We start from the raw sequence: 19624 nt of genomic DNA on the forward strand, positions 1-19624 counted from the left end.
TGTCCTATGAATGCAAGCATCCTCTTTCGACTATAAATGTAACGAAAGCCAAATAGATATTACGCTTTCAAATGGCCAATTAGCAAACACTGCTTTCTATCACTGTGAAAGAACACCTGAAGTTAGCAACGTGTAAGGCAGGAAGGTCTGGGCTCGGTTTCCAAGGTTCCTCCTCGGTCAATAAGCCCAGTGTCTCTGGCATGTGGTGGCCTAGAAGACCATGGTGGGGTCATGTAGGAAGAAGAGCACCTCATGGTGGCTGGGAAGCAAAGACAGCATCAAGGAAGATGTTAGGCTCCATCTCCTAAAGGTTCCATTATCTCTCTCTTAGGGACCAAGTCTTTAACTTAGCATGGGCTCTGCAGAGACATTTCAGATAGAAACTAGAGCAGCACACAGGTCGAATGCGCCATAACTGTAAAGTGCATCCCAGATGCCAGACCCTTCATATAGAAAATAACCTGAAATGTGCTGATGGGCCAGCAAGACAGCTTACTTAGTAAGTAGAGGTTCTTGGCTCAAAGCTCTGAGACCTCAGTGCAGTGCCTGGAACTCACGTAAAGGTGGGAGAAGTGAACCAAGCCCACAGAGCTCCTTCTGGGCTCCATGTAGATGTGCACCATCACACATAGCAACGACACAGCAATAATAATAGTAAATGAGGACCAGGGAGGTAGCTCAGCACATGAAGAGCTTGCTGCACATGGCTGATGTCCTGAATTCAGTGCCTAGAACCCTCAATGGAAGGAGAGAACCGATTCCCAAAAGTTGGCCTCTGAGCCTATACATGCCTGCTCTATGTGTCTCTGTCTCTGTCTCTCTGTCTCTGTCTCTGTCTCTGTCTCTCTCTCTCTCTCTCTCTCTCTCACACACACACACACACACATTAATTCAAAATAGTAAATTTTAAAATCTTTTAAATATGCCGCTAATTTTTGAACAATTGCATGTGGAAATGATAACATCTGGGACATACTAAATTTAACAAAAATATATTATCCGAATCGATGGCCCGTGCCTCTTTTTTACATTAAGTTTTTATTCCACTTGTTTGTAGAGCAGGAAGTCACACTTGTACCATAGTGCATGTGTGGAGGTCAGAGGTTAACCTGCAGGAGTCTGTGTTCTCTCCTCCCACCAGCTGGGTCCTAGGTATTGAACTCAGGCCGTCAGGCTTGGCAGCAAGCACCTCTGAACCATCTCAGCATCCCTCTTTTTACCTCTTCTGATGGGACTCGTAGAAAACATGAACTCGCATGTGATTCTCACTGTATTTCAATCGGATGGCACAGATCTGGATCTCACTATGTCATCACTGGCGTTCAGAATGCATACTGAGCCAGGCACACTGGTGAGGGTCTAACCCCACATCACCCACCGACTCCCCCTGCCTACTCCCAGACTCTAACCCCATGGGAGCAAGATTAGACAAGGCCTCTCTGACGTTCATGAGAGCAGTGTCTTGAGTTTGTGTCTCAGGATCAGACAGGTGTCCTATCAGGGAAAGCAGCTGGAAACGAAGTCACAAGTAGCCACCAATGGATCTAGTCAAGGGCAATGCACAGGGGAAAACAATCTCCATCAGCTGCGTCCCTGTGTGACATCACTGCCCAGTCTGTGGAGTTGTGTGCCTTGGAGAACCTCTTCTATTATTGCTTTGTTCTAAGAATGAAAAGGCCCCACCCAAGTCAGCTCCAAAGTGAGGGCTAATCGCTAAGTCTTCCGACACCCATTAGGGCACACCCTTTCTTGACTTTAACTGCCAGAAAGATTTACTAATCAGGTGAGAACCGGTCCTCCCTACAGCACCCACACAGCCTGCACCTGCCCCAGGCTGTCCGAGCATCCGTTTTCTAGCCCTAGAAACATTCTGAGAAACTGGCCTGGGCAGTCTGTGATTGATTAATCTTGGTTGTCAAGTTGACTGGATCTGGAATCAACTCCAAGGCAATCTTTGGATACACTTATGAGGGATTGGCTTTGATTTTCTTATTTGAAGTGGGAAAGACCCATCACATGGTTGGGCAGGGAGGGGCACCTTCCAGTGGCAGCTCCAATAAAAAGAAAAATCAAAAGGAAAGGCTTTGCCTTTTGCCTGCTTGCCTTCGCTCGGGCTGACAAGTTTATCAACTCTGTTGCTGCTATAGTGGCTGCAGCTCTTCACTGATTCCCCCTGCCCTTCTTCAGGCTTCCAATGTGGACCAAAGTGGCTCTCCAGGAATCATCTGTACCTTTAGCACACATCGGAACTGCTAAGGAACCCAGCTACATGCACTAAACAACTACCAGGTTCTCAAGTCTCTTTGGTGCCAAGGCAGCCATGTTGAATTTTCAGATCATATCCTATAAGCCAATCCAATAGTCACTCTTTTAAAGGATGTACATCCTTTAAAGGGGGATAGTTTAACGGATAGTCCTGTTCCCCTAACAAACCCTAACACAAGCCAGAAAGCATTCTGTGATGGATAACTGGACTCCCACAATCCCCCTCTCCTGTAACCCCGGCAGCTTCAGTTTGCAACATAAAATCGATTGTTCCAGAAAGGACTCCAACAATGCCTTTGATTGGCCTGCAGAGCCGAGAAGGAGCTGCAGGAGCTGGAAGGGAGGAAGGTACCCTTCGATGACCAATTCTGAGCCAGGACACCCACTTGGACAGGCCAGCAGTGGAGTAGGAAAATAAGGGCCGAGGGGGACAAGTCTGGTGTGCAGAACATGGAGGAAGCATCCACCCCAAATCTGAAGGCTTGCCTCAAGAATGAGGAATGAGCTGCCTGAGTGACCGGTCTGTGTTCATTCCAGAAGAGCAAATTGCAAAATGCTCGTTCGTATGATCTTATGATCCAAAGTCACTGGGGGCTGGAGAGACGCCTCAGTGGTTAGGGTCATATACTGCTCTTGTAGAGGACCCAGAGTTCAGTTCCCAGCAGCCAAGTCAGGAGGTTCATAACCTCCTGAAACTCCAACTCCAGGGGATCCGACGGCCTCTTCTGCCCTCCATTGACACCTGTGCTCACACCTACACATATCCACACGTAATATAATCGAAAATTAAAAATTCAGACCTTCGTATCAATCTTGGCAAAACAGAATTATGAAGAAAAGCATTTTCACATCTAAAAATTAATATTGCTCACCAATCAAAAGTACCAATATTTTAATTAAATATCGAAACGGATTGTTATTACCTCCAAAGAGATTGTCTATCTTTGGACAAATGAAAAAACTATCCGTAAGCAGGAGTATTAGTAGCCAGCACTGCTGACTGGATCGGGTCGGGGATGGGGGTCCTTTAACCCCTAGTCTTTAATCCTGACCCTAAGGGGGATCTTGATCTGTGAGGGAAATAGCTCTACTCGTTCACTCCTGGAATAGCCGAGGTTCTCTCAGTAGCCTTCATACATAGCATTAGCTCAGACACTTGCCTGAGGGAGTGACTGGATTTCTCTTCCTAATAGAGAAAGAAACACAAAGATGGGATTCCATAACTAGATGGAGACAGAGCAACATGAAGACACAAGTAACGGAGGAGGCTGACTCTGACACAGGGCAAGGGCAGGAAAAGGAAGCGGGAGACTTAACACTCTCAGCTGGAGGCGGAGAGGCAGGGGGTGTGCGTCCTGAGGCTTCTCAGCTCCGTGATGAGAGAAACAATGGCTGGGAAGGAAGACAAGGTGGGAGCTGCCCGTGAAGAGATGAAGGGAGAGGAGCGGGGGCCTTGAACCCTCTGTTACCCATCCCTCACATCAATGAAGCGAGCTCGTTACTGCATCCCTGTGCACCCACCCTGTGCACCCACCTATTCCCCGAGCCCCCCAAAGATCTTCCCCAATATCGTCTCTAGAGACTTCTCTTTGTTCCAGCCCACCTCAGCGCCCTCCCTTCTCAACAAAGTTACACACCCGTGACATTCCCTAACCACAGGGAGATACTGTCAAGAATGTTGCTCTCAGCTAGCTGGTAGAACATCTCCATTTCGAAGAACAGACTCCAAGGCAAGTTCAAAGAAGCCGACGTTCCTCACAATCCCAGCTTGGTGCTGAAACTCAGTGCTCCATGAATATTTGTGGACTGAGTAGTCTCTGAGGTATGCCTGCAGGGCCACCTGGCCGTCCGCGAGAAAATTAAACAGCATCTTGGAAGCTGGCTTGGCTGTGGCCATCTCCCAGACTCCCGCGCCCCCTACTGACCAAGAGGGAACCTGCACGCAGGGCAAAGTTGGCCGGTAGGATACAGAGCTATCCTGATGCAGGGCAGATGATAAGGCTGTCTGGCCTCACTGGGGGTTCCAGCTCGATCCACCTGGAACTGCAGCATTGGTCCCCAGCTCAAAGGCATGGCATGACATGGCCTCTTGAAGCACCCTGCACGGCCGCGGAGCCTGCTTAGAATTTCTCATCCAGCTCTAGGCCACAGTTCTCCCAGGTACCTCCGCGCAACCTGGCAGGGCTGCCCCCGGGAGTCCGGTTAAGGTAGTTCTGGATGGCAGAAGCGCAGTCCAGCCGCTCCATGGAGGTCATGAGGTAGTGCAGCTCTTGCAGACTGCCATTCTGTTCCTCAAACAATTCCAGAATGGCCGCGGCAGGGCTACGCTGGCAGGACAAGAACCTGTCTCCAAGGGCCAGGGGTAATGATGAGAGGAGAGCAAGGAGCTCAGGAGCTGTAATGAGACCCACTCCGCACCTCTGCAACCCACCCCTCCTTGAGCTCCGCTCCTGCTAGCCTTGCCTACTTCCCATGAAGGGCGGGGGTTTGCAAGCTAAGAGAAGCCAGCGCTCGGCTCCTTTTAGGTCAACCTGAGTGGTATACTAAAGCAAGCTTAAGCAAGCCATGGGAGCAAGGCAGTTAGCAGCATCCCTCCATGGCCTCTGCATCAGGACAACTCCCCACCCCCACCCCACCTCACCCCGTTCTCCCTTGAGTTCCTGCCCTGGTTTGCCTACAAAACAGGCTATTGCTGCGATAAGCAAATAAACCCTTTCCTTCCCAAGTTGCTTTTGGTCATGGTGCTTCATCACAGCGATAGAAAGCAAACTGAGACAGGTGTTAGCTACACATTTCTCACTCAGGAACCATGAACATTAAAGGAACCAAACAAACAAGCCCATGCTTTAAGTATGCTTATGATTTTGTGTTGGAGCCCATTCATAGTTACTATGACGACCCTCCATTGTTTGGGAACCTTTCAGAGTCCCTTTTACTTAGCAGCCAATCTCCAACTCCTGACTGCCTCCTTCATCCACTACCTGGGGATGCTGTGCCTTTCTGACCTGCCCTGGCCTCCTCCCATCCTAAGCCTCCTGTCCCCACCCATCTCTAACCTATTCTGCGCCTATTCTGCACCTCAGCGGCTCCCCCCAACCGGAGCATCCTCTCTAGCATCCTTTCTTCCTCCAGTTCTGCAGCCCTCTGGTTATTTTTTTCTTCTTCTTCAACTGTTTCTGTCTCTCTCTCTCTTCAGTGCTCTGGAATACTGAACGCACACGGGGGCACCCGGAGTGTTTGTTGTTATTCTCAAGTCCTCAGAGCCCCTTGTTATCGATCATTTGTGCTCCTGGGAGGCGAAAACCTATTTCACTCTTGGATCCAGGCACATAGACAAGCACTTGACAACTGTTTAAATCTCTTCTGCTTCCAAGGTCTGGCTCTAGCTCATCTCTGACTGCTGCATTCACAGCCTGGACTCGAGGACCTAGCATGGAGCAGTTCTACAGATCCCTTTGCGAGCCCCTTGGCAGGAGCCCCAGCTGCACTGCCGCTGTGATGGCTAACACCTACTGTGTTAACAAGCAACAGGCTCCTGCTCCACACTGTACACACATCATCCTATAATCTTCTTTTCTGTGCCTTGGGCCACAGTGTGGCAAGCTAGTACCAGTGACTTGTATGGTTCCTTGTGAAATATTTATTGCACCCCCTACAGTGAGACAGACTCATGCCAAAGAATGGGCTTGGAGCCCTGGGGCGACAGCGAGGTGTTCTAAATTCTGCAGAGGCACCCAGGACCCTTCTCTTCAACTGTGAGGCTCTCCCTACTTTGTGTCTTTCACTTTTGAAATTCATAGGACAGACACAGAGGCGTGTGACAACATACAGATGGTGTCCACTCTACACCTATCCAAAGAATGAACTAGGAAGAAGGAACTTGGTCAAGCTCGGACATACAGAGGACGGTGTTTACATCACTGCACCAAAAAATCCCCGAGACTCTTAGAAAATAACTGGAAACTTAGGATCCGTCTGCTTCCTTCATCCCTCGACTTGAACAATGTTAAAATAAAACTCTGGAGTTGAGAACTGAGACCCTGAGGGTGTCCTGGGACCAAGTCACCTTCCCCAGACCCTGAGAGAGTCTACCTGTCTTCTGGTCTTTGTCCCGTGACTAAATTCTAAGGCAGTGATGAGGAATTGGAGTCTTTCTCTCCCCAGTTTGGCTAAACGAGACATAGCTTTTTATCAGTTTCTATTTCTCAACTTCTTTGGGAATACGAGGAAAAGAGGTGGCCAGTATACAAACCTGAGTGTCTGGTGACAGTCACTCTGGACCTTGAAGATGTAGAACTGACAGAAAGAGCTGTCCCAAAGGGACTTTAGAGGGACTCAGTAGCTGTTCATTTACTTTCAAGTCACCCCCTTATCCCTAGCGCAGCTCCCAGGATATCAGGAAGTCCCCCGCCCCAGCCTACCTGTGAACTCCACTATAGATGTACTTGTGGCTTACCGGATTTTCATGCCACAGAGCCCCAGGTGGGAGGCCAGTTTGCGCCAGTCATTCCCAGTGACACTGCTGGGCTCCAACAACATCTGCAGCTGCTCAAAGAGCTCTGGGGGCAGCCTGAGGCAGGGAATAGGGGGTTTACAGAAGGAAGGTTCCACGCCCAAGGGCTGCCACATGGGCACGAGGTCCTGAGTTCAATAATCAGCACCCACATAAACAGTCTAGTGTGATGATGGCACGCACGTGTGACCTAGCCACAGGAGGAGAAGGAGACCTGCAGATTTCTGGGGTTTGCTGGCTATCTAGAGCTCCATGTTTACCTCAACAACACCCATGGTTCACCTCTGGCCTCCATGTGCTTACATACACACACACACACACACACACACACACACACACACACACACACACACATGCACAAACGCACATGCACACCACACGCACACGTACGCACACACACAGAGATCCAGTCACTTTCCCATCCTCTCTACCTACTGGTGCTAAGACAGGATTGGCGAACATCCCCAGGCAGCAGCCAAAGCCACCTTTACTCACCTGTTGCACAGGGGCGGCTGGGAGACAGGAGGGGGAACCGCCCAGGTCTCCTCCTCTGAGGCCTGGAATCTGAGGATTTCCATGTATTTGGTTTCCAAGCCCTGAATCACCAACAGGGACAGGGACACACTCAGGGGGTCATGAGAAACTCCTCCCCTGAGCCCCCCTTCATTCCTCATGACTCTCTTGCAACCTGTCGTCAGAAGATACAGCCCCCTCCCCACCCAGCACCCTGGACCCTCTGCCTCCCAGACTCCAGAACCCTACAGTCAGACTGAGGTTTGCCCCTGAGAACAATAAAGTCGCATACGGTGCATCCTATGCTGGCAGAGCACAGAAGACACAGGCCACCACCCAGTCACAGAGCTTGACCTCCAGCTCTCATCCCCAAATGACAAGGTGTGGCTGGCTGCCTGCCTGCCTTCATCTTGCAACATGCTACTTTGGTTTTCCAAACACTCTCAAACCTGACCTGTTCATCTCTTCCCTGAGGCTGCGGGAGGGAGCGAGGGAGAGAGGGAAGGAGGAGAAAATATCTACCCCCCCCAACCTGTTCAAGTCCTCCTTCCTTCCTAGTCTCCCCCCACCCCCCAAAGAGACATGGAGATGGTCACCTTGGAGGAGACCAGGTCTCCCAGATGCCCCCTAGCGGTCCTAAGTTGGAAGAAAGAGTTAATGCGGGATTTGAGGGTTTTTTTTAACCTTCTGATGCATTCATCCATCCACAGAAAGGGCCCAGGGATGCAGAATAGCTAGGGGGCCAGTCGGTCTAAGTCCTTCAAAGATCTGGCATGGTGGCTCTACGTCCTCTTTCACTGCTTTTAATTAGGACCCTATGCAGTGTGTACCGGACCCATCCCCCTTCCTAGACCTTCCAAGGCCCTGCCCTTCCTCTATGCCTCTGCACAACTCACATCCTGGAAGGTGTGCATGGTGACAATGATCTCATTGGTTAAAGCCGAGCACTCTTCATTCCCATTGGCTACAAAGAGAAGCAAGATGGGTGAGCAAGAAAAAGACTCAGGGGAGGACTGCAGAGCAGGGTGGTTAGGAGGGGAAAACCGGGATCGAACGGGGCTCCTGGCCTACCTGACTTTCTCCGGAAGCAGAAGGAACGGAAGGGGCACTTTCCATGCCAGATGTGGAGATGGGGAACCAGTTGGCTACTGCTGTCATCCACGTTCTCCCAACCTGGGGAAGGACAGGGCAGAGGGCCTTAGAGGGTAAGGCCTGCCCCAAGTCAGAGGTTGAGGGGAGGCATCAGGATGGCTCAAGGCAGAAGGGTCTCAAGCCAATGGGAATCAGTGAGCTTGAGGGGCCGCCTCAAAGTGGTTGTTCTATGGCTACGCTTTTATACTACTAGTACTAGAATATAGTATACTAGTAGTATACTACTACTACTACACATACGCGCACGCACACACGCACACAATGCACACGCGCGTACACACACATGCACACGTGCACGCACACGCGCGCGCGCACACACACACGCGCGCAAGCACACACGCACACGCACATGCACACACGCGCTCACACACACACACACAGCCCTCAGCCTCCCATCCTCTACCTGACCTCTTGAAACTGCAGAACACCCCCAGAAATGTGCCTGTCCACAATCACAGAGAGGATTCCAGAAACACGGCCAGCAGTTCGAGCTTTGAGAAAAAGGCCCTGGCAGGCAGACAAGCTCAGAACACAATTCCCAGTCCAAGGTTCCTCTCACTTCCAGCCTCCCACCTAGCGTCCCTCTGTTCTAGGCTGGCAAGGGCTGAGCAGGAGATAGAGGAAAGAGAGCAAAGCCAGGAGGTCCTCACAAGGCCACTGGGAACCATTCCAGGAAATAAACCTGGAGTTTCTGGATTTCTTGGAAGGCTAGAGGTGGGCCTCCCTCTTATCCAACTTCCTATCCTTCAACCCCGGGGGCCCACTCCCCTCACCCTCAGAGATGTACTTGAGCTTCAGGCATTGGTCGGCTCGGGCCCCAGTGAAGTCGAAGAGCTGGCAGGGCCCGCGCATGCGTCCTCCGTGCGGCTGTTCGTTGGTGATAGCCCACTGCAGGGCGCAGGGAGTATTGTTTAGGAAGTAGACGCGCAGCTGAAGGTGTGTCTGCCCTGGTGCCAGTGGGGAGCAGAACATTGCCAGCTGGAGCCACTTGCGGGCTGTCTGGCCCAGGGGTGGCTCCAGAACACAGGTGTAGAGACTGTGGAGGGAGAGGATGGCGGAGAGCTACACATAGGCACCCGGAAAGATCAGATAGACCCCAAGGTGCCTACCACCAGGCTCCTGTCATCTGAGGGGTCTCTATGTGGGTGAGGAGACCACTCCAAATAGGTATAGAGGGAGGACCAGGTGAGGGACAGAGTGGCTTAGAGGATCGAGAAGTGAGTGGGCCATGAGGACTGCGGTGTTCATACTGACAGGCCCTAGATTCACCTTGGGGACAAATCTCTGGGCATATCAATAAGGGAGTTTGTCACTTGAGTTACAGAGGTGGCAAGACCCACCCTGATGAACAGGATGGGATTCCCGGACTGAGTGGAAAAAACAAACGGAGTAGTGAGAGCCATCTCTTTCTCCAGTGCTTGACTGAAGAGGTCATGTGACCAGCTGCCTCAAACTCCTGCCGCCGTGGTTAACTGTACCCTTGCGATGGGAACCCAACTGACTACTCCTTTCTTCAATTGCTTATGTCAAGTCCATGTCCCGGCAGTAAACGACAGTACTAATACAGTGACCGCCGCCTCCTAGGGAGGAGAGCCAGTGTGCCTTATCTGACAGGGGAGATGAAGTTACCACAGGGTCCCCATGACTCGAAGCGGGTACACATGGTTCTCGGGTCAATGGGTGATGAGCAGTATAGGAAGCAGGGGATCTAGGAGCCTACGAGATGGAGGACAGACATGGCATGGGCCTGAAGGGGACAAGCTACCCTTAAGAGTTTAGAGACCGTCCTGAAGAAAGACACAGGGTAAACAGAGGCAGCGTTAAAAGACATATGTGGAGATGGGGCAAACTCACTACAGGAATGTCCAACCTTTTGACACTGAACACAATGACGTCATCCGCAAAGTCACATTCAAGAATCATGCAATTGAATTTCAAAAAAAAAAAAAAAATCTAACGGTGAGCTCAGAGAGGGACATGTAGGTCGAGGAGACTGTCAAAGCATCCTAAGTGAATGAAGGCACAGGGAGTTCAGACGAAGATAAGGAGGCAGAGAGAAAAGGCAGTCAGAGAGAAACACAGACTGAGAGGACCTGCCAATGGCGACGATCAGACATGCACAGGAGGAGGACGGGCCAATGGACAGAGCCCCACCTGAAGTGAGAGAGCAGGATACGGCACTCATCCCTGGAGGTATGAGTCCCCGGCTGGCCCAGGGGCCTCCAGTCCTTGGCATCCAGCAAGGAGGTATTGCTGCTATAGGCACAGACTTGACTCGGCTGCTGGGCGCAGTGCTTGAATGTGAGTGTGCAGGGCTTCAGGAAAGAGGCCCCGTGAGGGCCGCAGGCCACCACAGGACTCACTAGTCCCTGTCTGTGAGACAACGACGGGGCATCTGTCAGGTCCCACACCAGAACCAAGGACACCCTTTCCTGGCGACCCACGGTCACGGCACCTGGAGAGACAAAGGGTGCAAGTGAGTCTAGCAACTAGAAATGTTCTGCCCCTCGGAGGAGGCCAGTCATAGTGGGTACAGAATCAGAGCCCCGAGCTTGCAGAATGCTGAGAGGCCGAATGGAATGAGGAAGCCCACCATGAACTATCTTGCGGTGCAATTTCAAGGCAGTCATCCGTTTCCTCCCAGGGTCATAGCTACTTGTAATGGGGATCTGTGTGACTAGGAACCACAGTTTGCCTTCTTCTGTTTGGAGAATTGCCACAGCAGGCTGTCTTTCAAGCCAAGCATTTTACTTCCCCTTGCTGGTAAACTGCCCCCCCCCAAAGTGGAGATGCCATCTTTGGAATCAAAGAAGCTAAACTATAAATACAGTTTTCCAAATTCCAAAGTTGTCTATGGGTGGAGCTCAGGTAGGGTACCCTAACCTGATGTCTGAAGAAGTCCTTGCCCAGAAGGAGGCTGGGAGTGGTTACCTGGAGGAATGAGCAGGGAGATGCCCGTGTCTTGCAGCATCAGGCATCCGCCTCGGTGATCTACCTCTCGAGCAGAAAACACCAGCAGCTTGTTCATCAGCTGTCGGGTGATGGTCTGGCCCCGGGTAGGCATGTGGAGTTCCTGATAGAACGCAGCTACCTCCGGTAGCGTGGGGGCTTGGCACTGCTTTGGGAGCTCATATTCTGGTAATGGAGTGGATGGGGACACTGGCTCTTCTGGGTCATCCGGCTTCTGGCAGGACCCTGGCGGCCACCGACAACGGTGCCATCGAAGACACTGAACCAGAAGAAGAACACTGGCCACAGGGATCCCCACCAGCAGGAGGAACTGGAAAGGTTGCACAGAACTCTCCTGGGGGATCATCCGCCTGGTCACTCAATCAGTGCTGCTGGCTTTTCCACACCCCTGCATCAGTCAAGGCCGAGGGCCTGGAGGGAGAGTGGTTAGAGTCAGTGGGACTGGCCCACGTCTTTCTAATGTGTGGAAGTCAAGGCTACATCACCTGCAGAAATATCCCTCCCCTTTTTCTTCCCCTCCCCCCATTTGTTCGCGCGCGCGCACACGCACACACACACACACACACACACCCCTTCCAGAGCTAGGCATGGTGGTACACATCTCTAAATCCAGCTCTTATGAGGCAGGAAGATTGGGGTTCAAGGCCAGCCTGGGCTATCAACTGAGACACTGTCTCAAAAACAAAGAGCTTCCCACAGTTCTCCGAGACCTAGTTATAGCAAAGTAAATCCCGGGACATAAAGAATTGGTGTCCAGAGTTAGGGGACAGGAGTACAAAGCCTGCCAATCACTTTATCTTTATGCTTGACGTATCGTTTAGGTTACCCCAGTGTCTTCACCCATCCAAACATCTACTTCTGAGTCAGTAGCAATACACACCTATAATTCTAGAAATCAGTAGGCTGAGGCAGGAGGATCCTGAGTTGGAGGCCAGCCTGAGCTACATAGCATCTCAAAGACAGAATCCACCTTTGTCTATGCATCCTCATTAAAAAAAAAAAAAATGTGCAAGGGAAAAAAGCAACCTCCAATCTTGTGAGTGTAAAGCGGATGTATAAGCCGAAGGGAGAGCTTAAGGGTAGAGGCTTCTGCACACACGAGGCCCTGGGTTTGAGCCTGAGGCATTACTGCATGTGTGTGAGCAGGGGTTGAGGGGTGGAGAGAGAGAGAGAGAGAGTATTTGTATTTAATCCCACATACTCAAGTGTTATTTTGGCATGCTGTGGATATGAACTCCATAGCCCACACTCGGTTCTGTAGGGAACGACTCCTGTCTTTGGAAGAGTCTGGAAAGATACAGCCCCAGCCTGTTCTAGTGATCCCCACTGACAGTCGTGACCACTGGAGAATACGGGAATGAATTCTAGCCATCTCCGTATTCCTTGGGTTCTCTTCACCACAGGCATGTCCTTTGTGTAAGCTTTATAACTGTGTGTCTGTGCGTGTAGGACAGCATGCGTGTGAATGTCACATGTCAGCCTTGAAAATCACTCTTCAGGACCCATCTATCTACCTTAGGCTTTTTAAAAAAGATTTATTTTTATCATTTTTAATTACAAATAGGAGATCTAGTGCCTAGAGAGGTCAGAGGCATCAGATTCCTCTGAATCTGGAGTCACAGACAGTTGTGAGTTACCTGACATGGGTGCTGGGAAACTAACTCTGGTCCTCTAGAAGAGCAGCAAATGCTCTCAACTACTGAGCTACCTACCTCTCCAGACCCCACCTTTTTGTTTGGCTGGCTGGCTGGCTGGTTGGTGAGCTGGCTGGTTGGTTTGGGCTTTCATTTACTTACTTACTTACTTACTTACTTACTTACTTACTTACTTACTTACTTACTTACTTCATGTACATGGGTGTTTGGTCTGCATGTATGTCTGCACACCAGAAGAGGATGTAAGAACACACTGGGAGTACAGACGGTTTTAGACGGTTGGGAGCCACCATTTGGGTGCTAGGAATTGAACTCAGGACCTCTGGAAGAACAAGCAATGTTCTTAACTGATGAACATCTCTCCTGCTCCTGGCTTGGGCTGTTTGTTTGATTGTTTGTTTGTTTGTTTGTTTGTTTGTTTGTTTTTGGGACAGGTTCTCTCACTAGGACTTCCTGGAGCTCACTGTGGAGGCTTGGACGGATGGCCATAATCCCCAGGGATCCACCTATCTCCCCCTCTCCAGTTCTGAGATCACTAATGCAAGCCACCACACCCAGATTTTCCCAGGTACCAGGGATCCAACTGAGTCCCCGTATTTGCACAGGAAGCACACTGCCACTTGGGCCATCACCCCAGTCCTGGGAAAGGGAGACCTGGAGTCCCAGGACTTTGCACATCTTAAGCAGGCTCTCTGATACTCAGCTCTAAGTCCAGTCTGATGGTTCCTCCTCGAATTTCTTGAAGGTCGGAGGGGAAAAAAAAAAACACAAAACTCTACCTGGCAATTAATGGGGTTGGAGCGGGGTCATGTGAGAAACACCTGTAGACGATAAAGCACTATGCAGATGTGTGTTTATTCATGCCCCGCCTTCTGCCAGAAAGGTCCGAAGGTAGCTCCCAGGCGCTCAGTACAGCATGATCAGCAAAAGTTAAAAGTGGAAATGAAAAAGAGAAAAAGAGGAAGAAGGGGGGAAAGGCAGGGCCTGCAGAGAGGCTGAATTGAGGTGAGCTAAAAGCACACGCTCACTGAGGGCTCACCTGATAACCTCAGTGGTAGTCATTGAAAGTTTGGAACTTTCTGGTAACCCCAGTATACATGCCAGCTCCCTTGCATCTGTTTCCCCCCTTCTATCTCCTCCTTGAACCCTGCTAATTCCTAACGCCCCCACACTCGGGTGGGACTAGGCTTTCCATGCCCTGTGCACTCCGGCCCGTGGCTCTGGCTCGTTGCAGCCCTCGAGTGGTTTACAATCTCCCGGCTGTCAATCAGCCTGGGAAGCTCTTCCTTACATATTGTCACACCAGCTTTCTCACCAGCTGCACATGAGCACCGGGGAGGCGGGGTGGGGGAAGTGGGTTCCAAAAGTGCCAGCAACGTCTTGTTCAGCCCCGGAAGAGCTGCTTTTGAAGGAGTGCAATTTCTCCGTCCGGCAGCTGGATTCCTGGAGACAAGATGTCTTCCTTCATAGGAGGCTTCTGTCATGTATCGGGTTGCGCGCTAACCAGAAAAGCTTCCGCTGCCCCCTTCCTCTCCACCAGTCGCCTGACGCTAAGCTTAGACACTTCGTTCCCTCCCGAAGACCTAAAAGACTTCTCTCCCTTCCCAGCCCCTTCCCAACAGGGGCAGACACTCCTCTGCATCAGCATCATGGAGAACCTGGGAGGGACCGGTCTCCCCTGCATCCTAATTGTGTACAGGAGATGGGACTTGGCTCATGTGACCTTGAAACGCAACCTAGAGGCCTCAGCCTGCTTCAGCCGGGCCAACTGCAAGGCCACAGGTGAATAAGGCAAGTTGGCAGTAGCCGGAAGCAGGCTTAGTTAAGGAGGCAAGCTCCCCCCAATCCTCATATCCTTCAGTGCTTTCACCATTAATAATGGTTACGACTACAAAACCTGTAATAGTAACGGCTTGGCTCACATCATCCTCACATGGGCCGCTGCCGTTTGTGTCTTCCTTGCACAGATAAGGAAGCTGAGGGGGTTTTGCCTGCCACAGGGATGAGGGAGGATTGTTAAGGAGCAGCAGCAGATGTCCAGCCGGCCGGGAGTGATGGGTTTAGAGACACACACCCACTTACCCCACTCCTCCTAGGGCTCTTCATTCCCAGAGGGGGAGGGGTGGGGTGAGAAAAGAACAGAAGTGAAGAAGAGAGGAATGGTTCTGCTTTGAGATAGTAGCAGCACTTGGGAGGCTAAGACAGGAGGATTAAGAGTTTGAGGACATATAATGAGACTGCGTCTCAAAGGAAGTCAGGCAAGCAGGAAGGAAGGAAGGAAAAAAAGGAGGAAGGAAGAAAGAAAAAGGAAGGGGCTAGAGATGGATCTGTGGTTAGAGCACTGGCTGCTCTTTCAGGGTACATGAGTTTGATTCCGAGCACACGCATGGGGGCCCATGACCAGACATAACTCCAGTCCTAAATATAATCTGACCTCTTCTGGTCTTTGTGCGCATTACATAATCATGGTACACACACACACACACACACACACACACACACACACACACAGGCAAAACACTCACGCAAAGTAAAAAAAACCAAGAAAGCAGGAAATAGGAGGAGGAGGAGGGGGAGACATGGAGAAGGACGAAGGAGAAAGAAGGAGAAGAGAAGAAACAGAGGGGAGGGAGGCGAACAGGAGGAGAGGGAGAAGGAGAAGGAAGAGGAGGGGGAACTAAAGGGAACCAAATAGAATAAAGGCATCTCTGGGTCCCACGACAAGTGATGACATTTCATGCCAGCCCTTTAAGGTTCCAGTGGCAGGGAGGGGCAGATACAAGAGAATGAAACGGGAGGAACTACTCTGTTACTATAACAACAGCCTTCTCAGGGCCTCTAAAGACCAGAGTCCAAATCCCCTCCACCTCACTGGGTCACGTCCCCTCGCCCGGCTGCCTCACCTGTAAAATTGGTGTGTACCACTCCTACAGCTCCCTGGGCCTCTCAAGGGAGCCTGCTCACTTCTCTGGCCTGAAGAAGCCTCACTCTTCCCCAGCCCCAGCCTGGGGTCCAGCGGATCACTTTCCAGACTTTCTTAGCCCTCACCCCATCCCCCACTCTGATCTCAAGAAGGGAAAGAAGCCAGAGTTTAGTAGGGGGCTAGTCTATAGCGCTACAAACTCACTGGCTTCTCCTGCTCTGCGCGGGACTCCTCAGAACCCAATTCTTCCAACTTGACTGTCTCCAGAGTGCAGAGCACTCTGGGTAGCATTTCCCCTAAACAAGGGGCATTAGAATTCCGTTGTCACCTGCCTTCAGAACAAAGACCCAGACTCCTGCTGCAAAGATCTGTTCATATTTGCACATACTCAGCCCTCCCCTACTTCCTGTTTCTCACCGCACCTCCTGATAGAGTGCCGAGTGCTTTTTGAAGACAGTAGTAAGTACGAGCCTGATCTGGGCTTGGCGGGCACAAGCCAGTAATCCTAGCTACCCCGGAGGCTGGAGGAGGAGGATCACAAGTTCAAAGCCTGCCTGAACATACAGATGGAATTCAAGACCATCCCAGGCAATGTTGTAAGAGCCTGTCTTAGAAAGTAAGGACCCTGCGTGGTGGGGCATGCCTTTAATCTCAGCACCTGAGAGGCAGAGGCAGGCAGATCTCTGTGAGTCTGAAGTCAGCCTGGTCTACATAGTGAGTTCCAGGCCAGCCAGAGCTACATAGTAAGATTCTGTCTCAAGCAAACAAACAGAAAGGTAAAGTCAAAAGGGGACTGAGGAAGTAGCCCAGTGGTGGAACACTTGTCCCGTACACCCAAATCTCTAAACCCCAAGTCTGTAAACACCAGTACCAGGACACACACACACACACACACACACACACACACACACACACACACACACACTCCAAGACAGAATGAATGAAGCCACACCCGGTTCAAGGCCGCTATTCATGCCCCCACTCCTGACCGCAGTGGAGTCCTTCCCTAAGGACTAGCCCTTCCTTAATACCTCTTTCCTTCTCTCCCTGTGCCACCCCACAAGGTGGCAAACCTGGCTCATCCCTGGCTCTTCCCTGGACCCCATAGTATACCCATTCCCTTGCCCCATATAGCACTTGCCTTAATGTCGACTGGCTACCCACGGGGCCGTCCAGAAGCAATAGCTCCCTCTGTAAGAAACAGAGAGGTCTGCCAGACCAGTCTTCAGGCCAGCAGACAAGTAGGTTTGGGCGGGGAATCCAGGTAGGTGTGGTCTACCATTTCCCGGCACAGTCCTGCCTCCTGGTCCTGCTGGTGGGGGATGGGGGCAGGCGGAGAGTGTCTTTGTCCATCGGCCAAGTCCAGGTAAAGATCGGAAGTAGCAGAGGATGCCAGAAGTCAGTACACTTCCAGGGCAGGTCTGGGAGGGGGTAGGAAGAAAGGCAGCTTTGGTGCAGGTCTTGCATCTAGAAACCCTCTTGTCACAGTGCCCTCTGCTGGTGAGCGGCCGTCCCTACCAAAGGCAGTATGGCAGAAGACTAGAGAACGGAACCTTTGCCAGAGTTTGTCAGAAGATTCTTACAGGGTCTGGGCCAGAGATTGCTACTCAAAGAAACTTCCTGGTGACAGTGTAGCTGGTCCAGGTACTCTGGTCTCTGTAGTCCTTCTGGCATGGGGAGATGATACAGGTATAGAGTGTGAAGAACTCATGTATCTGCTCCCTGCCCCTCAGAATTGGCGGGGCACTGCCCTTTGTAGCAGGACACTGCCCCTGGTGGTGGTGGAGAGAAATTACCCACCTGATGTCTGCTGTCTGAGTATTGTCTGAATCTTCAACACCCTGTCATCTTTCCATGGGCTCTTGCATTGACTCCATATCTTGGCTTTTGAGAGGAACGCTTCAATAAACATGGGAATGCAGAAAGGAAATCTGGGAAAAGTGGGGAGCTGAGGGGTGGGGAGATACTGATCAATGGATTACAGTTTGTTAGAAAGAATAAGTCCTGGTGCTCTCCAAGACTGCCATGCAGCAATGTGTCTATAATTAACAGTGGTGTACCTTACATTTTGAAATAGTTAGAAAACAAGATTTCGACTGTTCTCAAAATCCCAACGATAATGTTTGGGGAAATTAATATACTAATCACTTTTATTTGATCATTACAAAGTGGATCGGCATATCAAGACATCTTGCATTATACCCAACGAATATGTAGTTACTCAGCGATCAAAAATAAAAATGCAATTTTAATTTTTTTTTTCATTTTTATGTATGTGTCTGTGTGAGTACATGTCATCTGTACACGGGAGCCCTCAGAGACCAGGAGAGGGCATCAGATCCCCTTGAGCTGGAGTTACAGACAGCTGTAAGGCCCTTGCTGTGGGAACTGACTATGGATTCATCTCTTCAGCCTCTAAACAAGACTTAAAGGAAGGGGAGGGAGGGAGGAGGGAGGGGGGAGAGAGAGAGAGAGAGAGAGAGAGAGAGAGAGAGAGAGAGAGAGAGAGAGAGCGCTGTAACGATAGCTTAGTCAGGAAAGTGTTTGTGTTATAAGCACAAGGACCTGAATTCAATAGTCAGAATCCACCCATCTCTGCAATCCTAGAACTGGGGAGGCAGAGACAGGCAGAACCCTGGGCACACTGACCAGCCAGCCTAGCCGACTTGAGCTCCAGGCCAGAGAGAGAACCTGTCTCAAAAAATTAAATAAATTAATAATTAACTAAATAAATAAATAAATAAAATATAGACTCCAACTGAGGCTCTAGGTTGTCTTCTGGCCCCCACGTGTGCATAACTATCCCTCCTACACATGCACATGCGTGTACACATGTACATGCACATGCGTGTGTCCACCTTTAGTTAATTATTCTCCAGCCTCTTGTCCCTCTCTGCAACCCCTTCTCCTCCGCTTGCACCCTTGGGAATAGTTGGGAAGGAGAGGGAGATAAATACACACCAGAGAGCCTCTTTGGATGCCACTAGGTATCCATGGAGAGCAGCCAGCTTGGTAAAGGGGACCTGGAGCCTAAGGACAATCAAGGAAGGGTGCCCAGAATCCTGACAGGGAACAAACAGGGGAGGTGTCTGTCTTTGTTACACAAAGCTGTCTGAGTCACACAGAAACCTGGACTTTGCCAGCAGACAGGGTCACTCTCCCCTGACCCCCTTCATGGTGGCCTGGAGGTAGAACATTGCCAGGAAGCACCGGACCACTCCTGCCCAGATTCCCTACCCACCTCTACCGCCTGTCACCTTCATCTCTGAAGCACAAAGTGCTTGTGGGCTGGGGAAGCCCTGCCAACTTCCAGTTCCCAGCCAACCGGGAAGCTGTAATCAGGGACTGTGTTCATGGATCATGAACTCATTTCCAAAGCTGGTGCTGGCCTCACTTGGTGACGATCTGCTTCCAGAAAGGCTCTAGGGAAATCTGAGGGTCCCTACCATCCCCAGGGACACAGAGCTGGGTCATGGGTACAGAAAGCATAGGTACCAATTGGAATGTGGCTCCAGGCTGGGCTATTACAGACAGTCCAGATCTCAGGATCAAGGGGGCTCTCAACAAAGATCAAGAAGGAGCTGAGGTGAGGGGGAAGAAGAGGAGGAGAAGTTCTACGGTGGAGTGCTTGAA

The 19624-nt window shown here is 50.9% G+C and overlaps 1 protein-coding gene across 1 annotated transcript; it reads right to left on the minus strand.

Moving 5' to 3' along the window:
• Positions 1-3039: 3039 nt before the first annotated feature.
• On the minus strand, positions 3040-17647 carry Unc5cl (unc-5 family C-terminal like). The gene is made up of 9 exons (XM_032900536.1): positions 17133-17647; positions 11375-11824; positions 10598-10898; positions 9217-9479; positions 8363-8464; positions 8188-8255; positions 7274-7374; positions 6722-6835; positions 3040-4608 (listed from the first exon to the last, which is right to left on the minus strand). Exons 2-9 carry the CDS (start codon positions 11757-11759, stop codon positions 4386-4388), a joined length of 1557 nt encoding a protein of 518 aa, XP_032756427.1. The 5' UTR covers positions 11760-11824; positions 17133-17647; the 3' UTR covers positions 3040-4385.
• Positions 17648-19624: the final 1977 nt, after the last annotated feature.

Source organism: Rattus rattus, chromosome 4 (genome assembly GCF_011064425.1).
Source record: "Rattus rattus isolate New Zealand chromosome 4, Rrattus_CSIRO_v1, whole genome shotgun sequence".
NCBI lineage: Eukaryota > Metazoa > Chordata > Mammalia > Rodentia > Muridae > Rattus > Rattus rattus.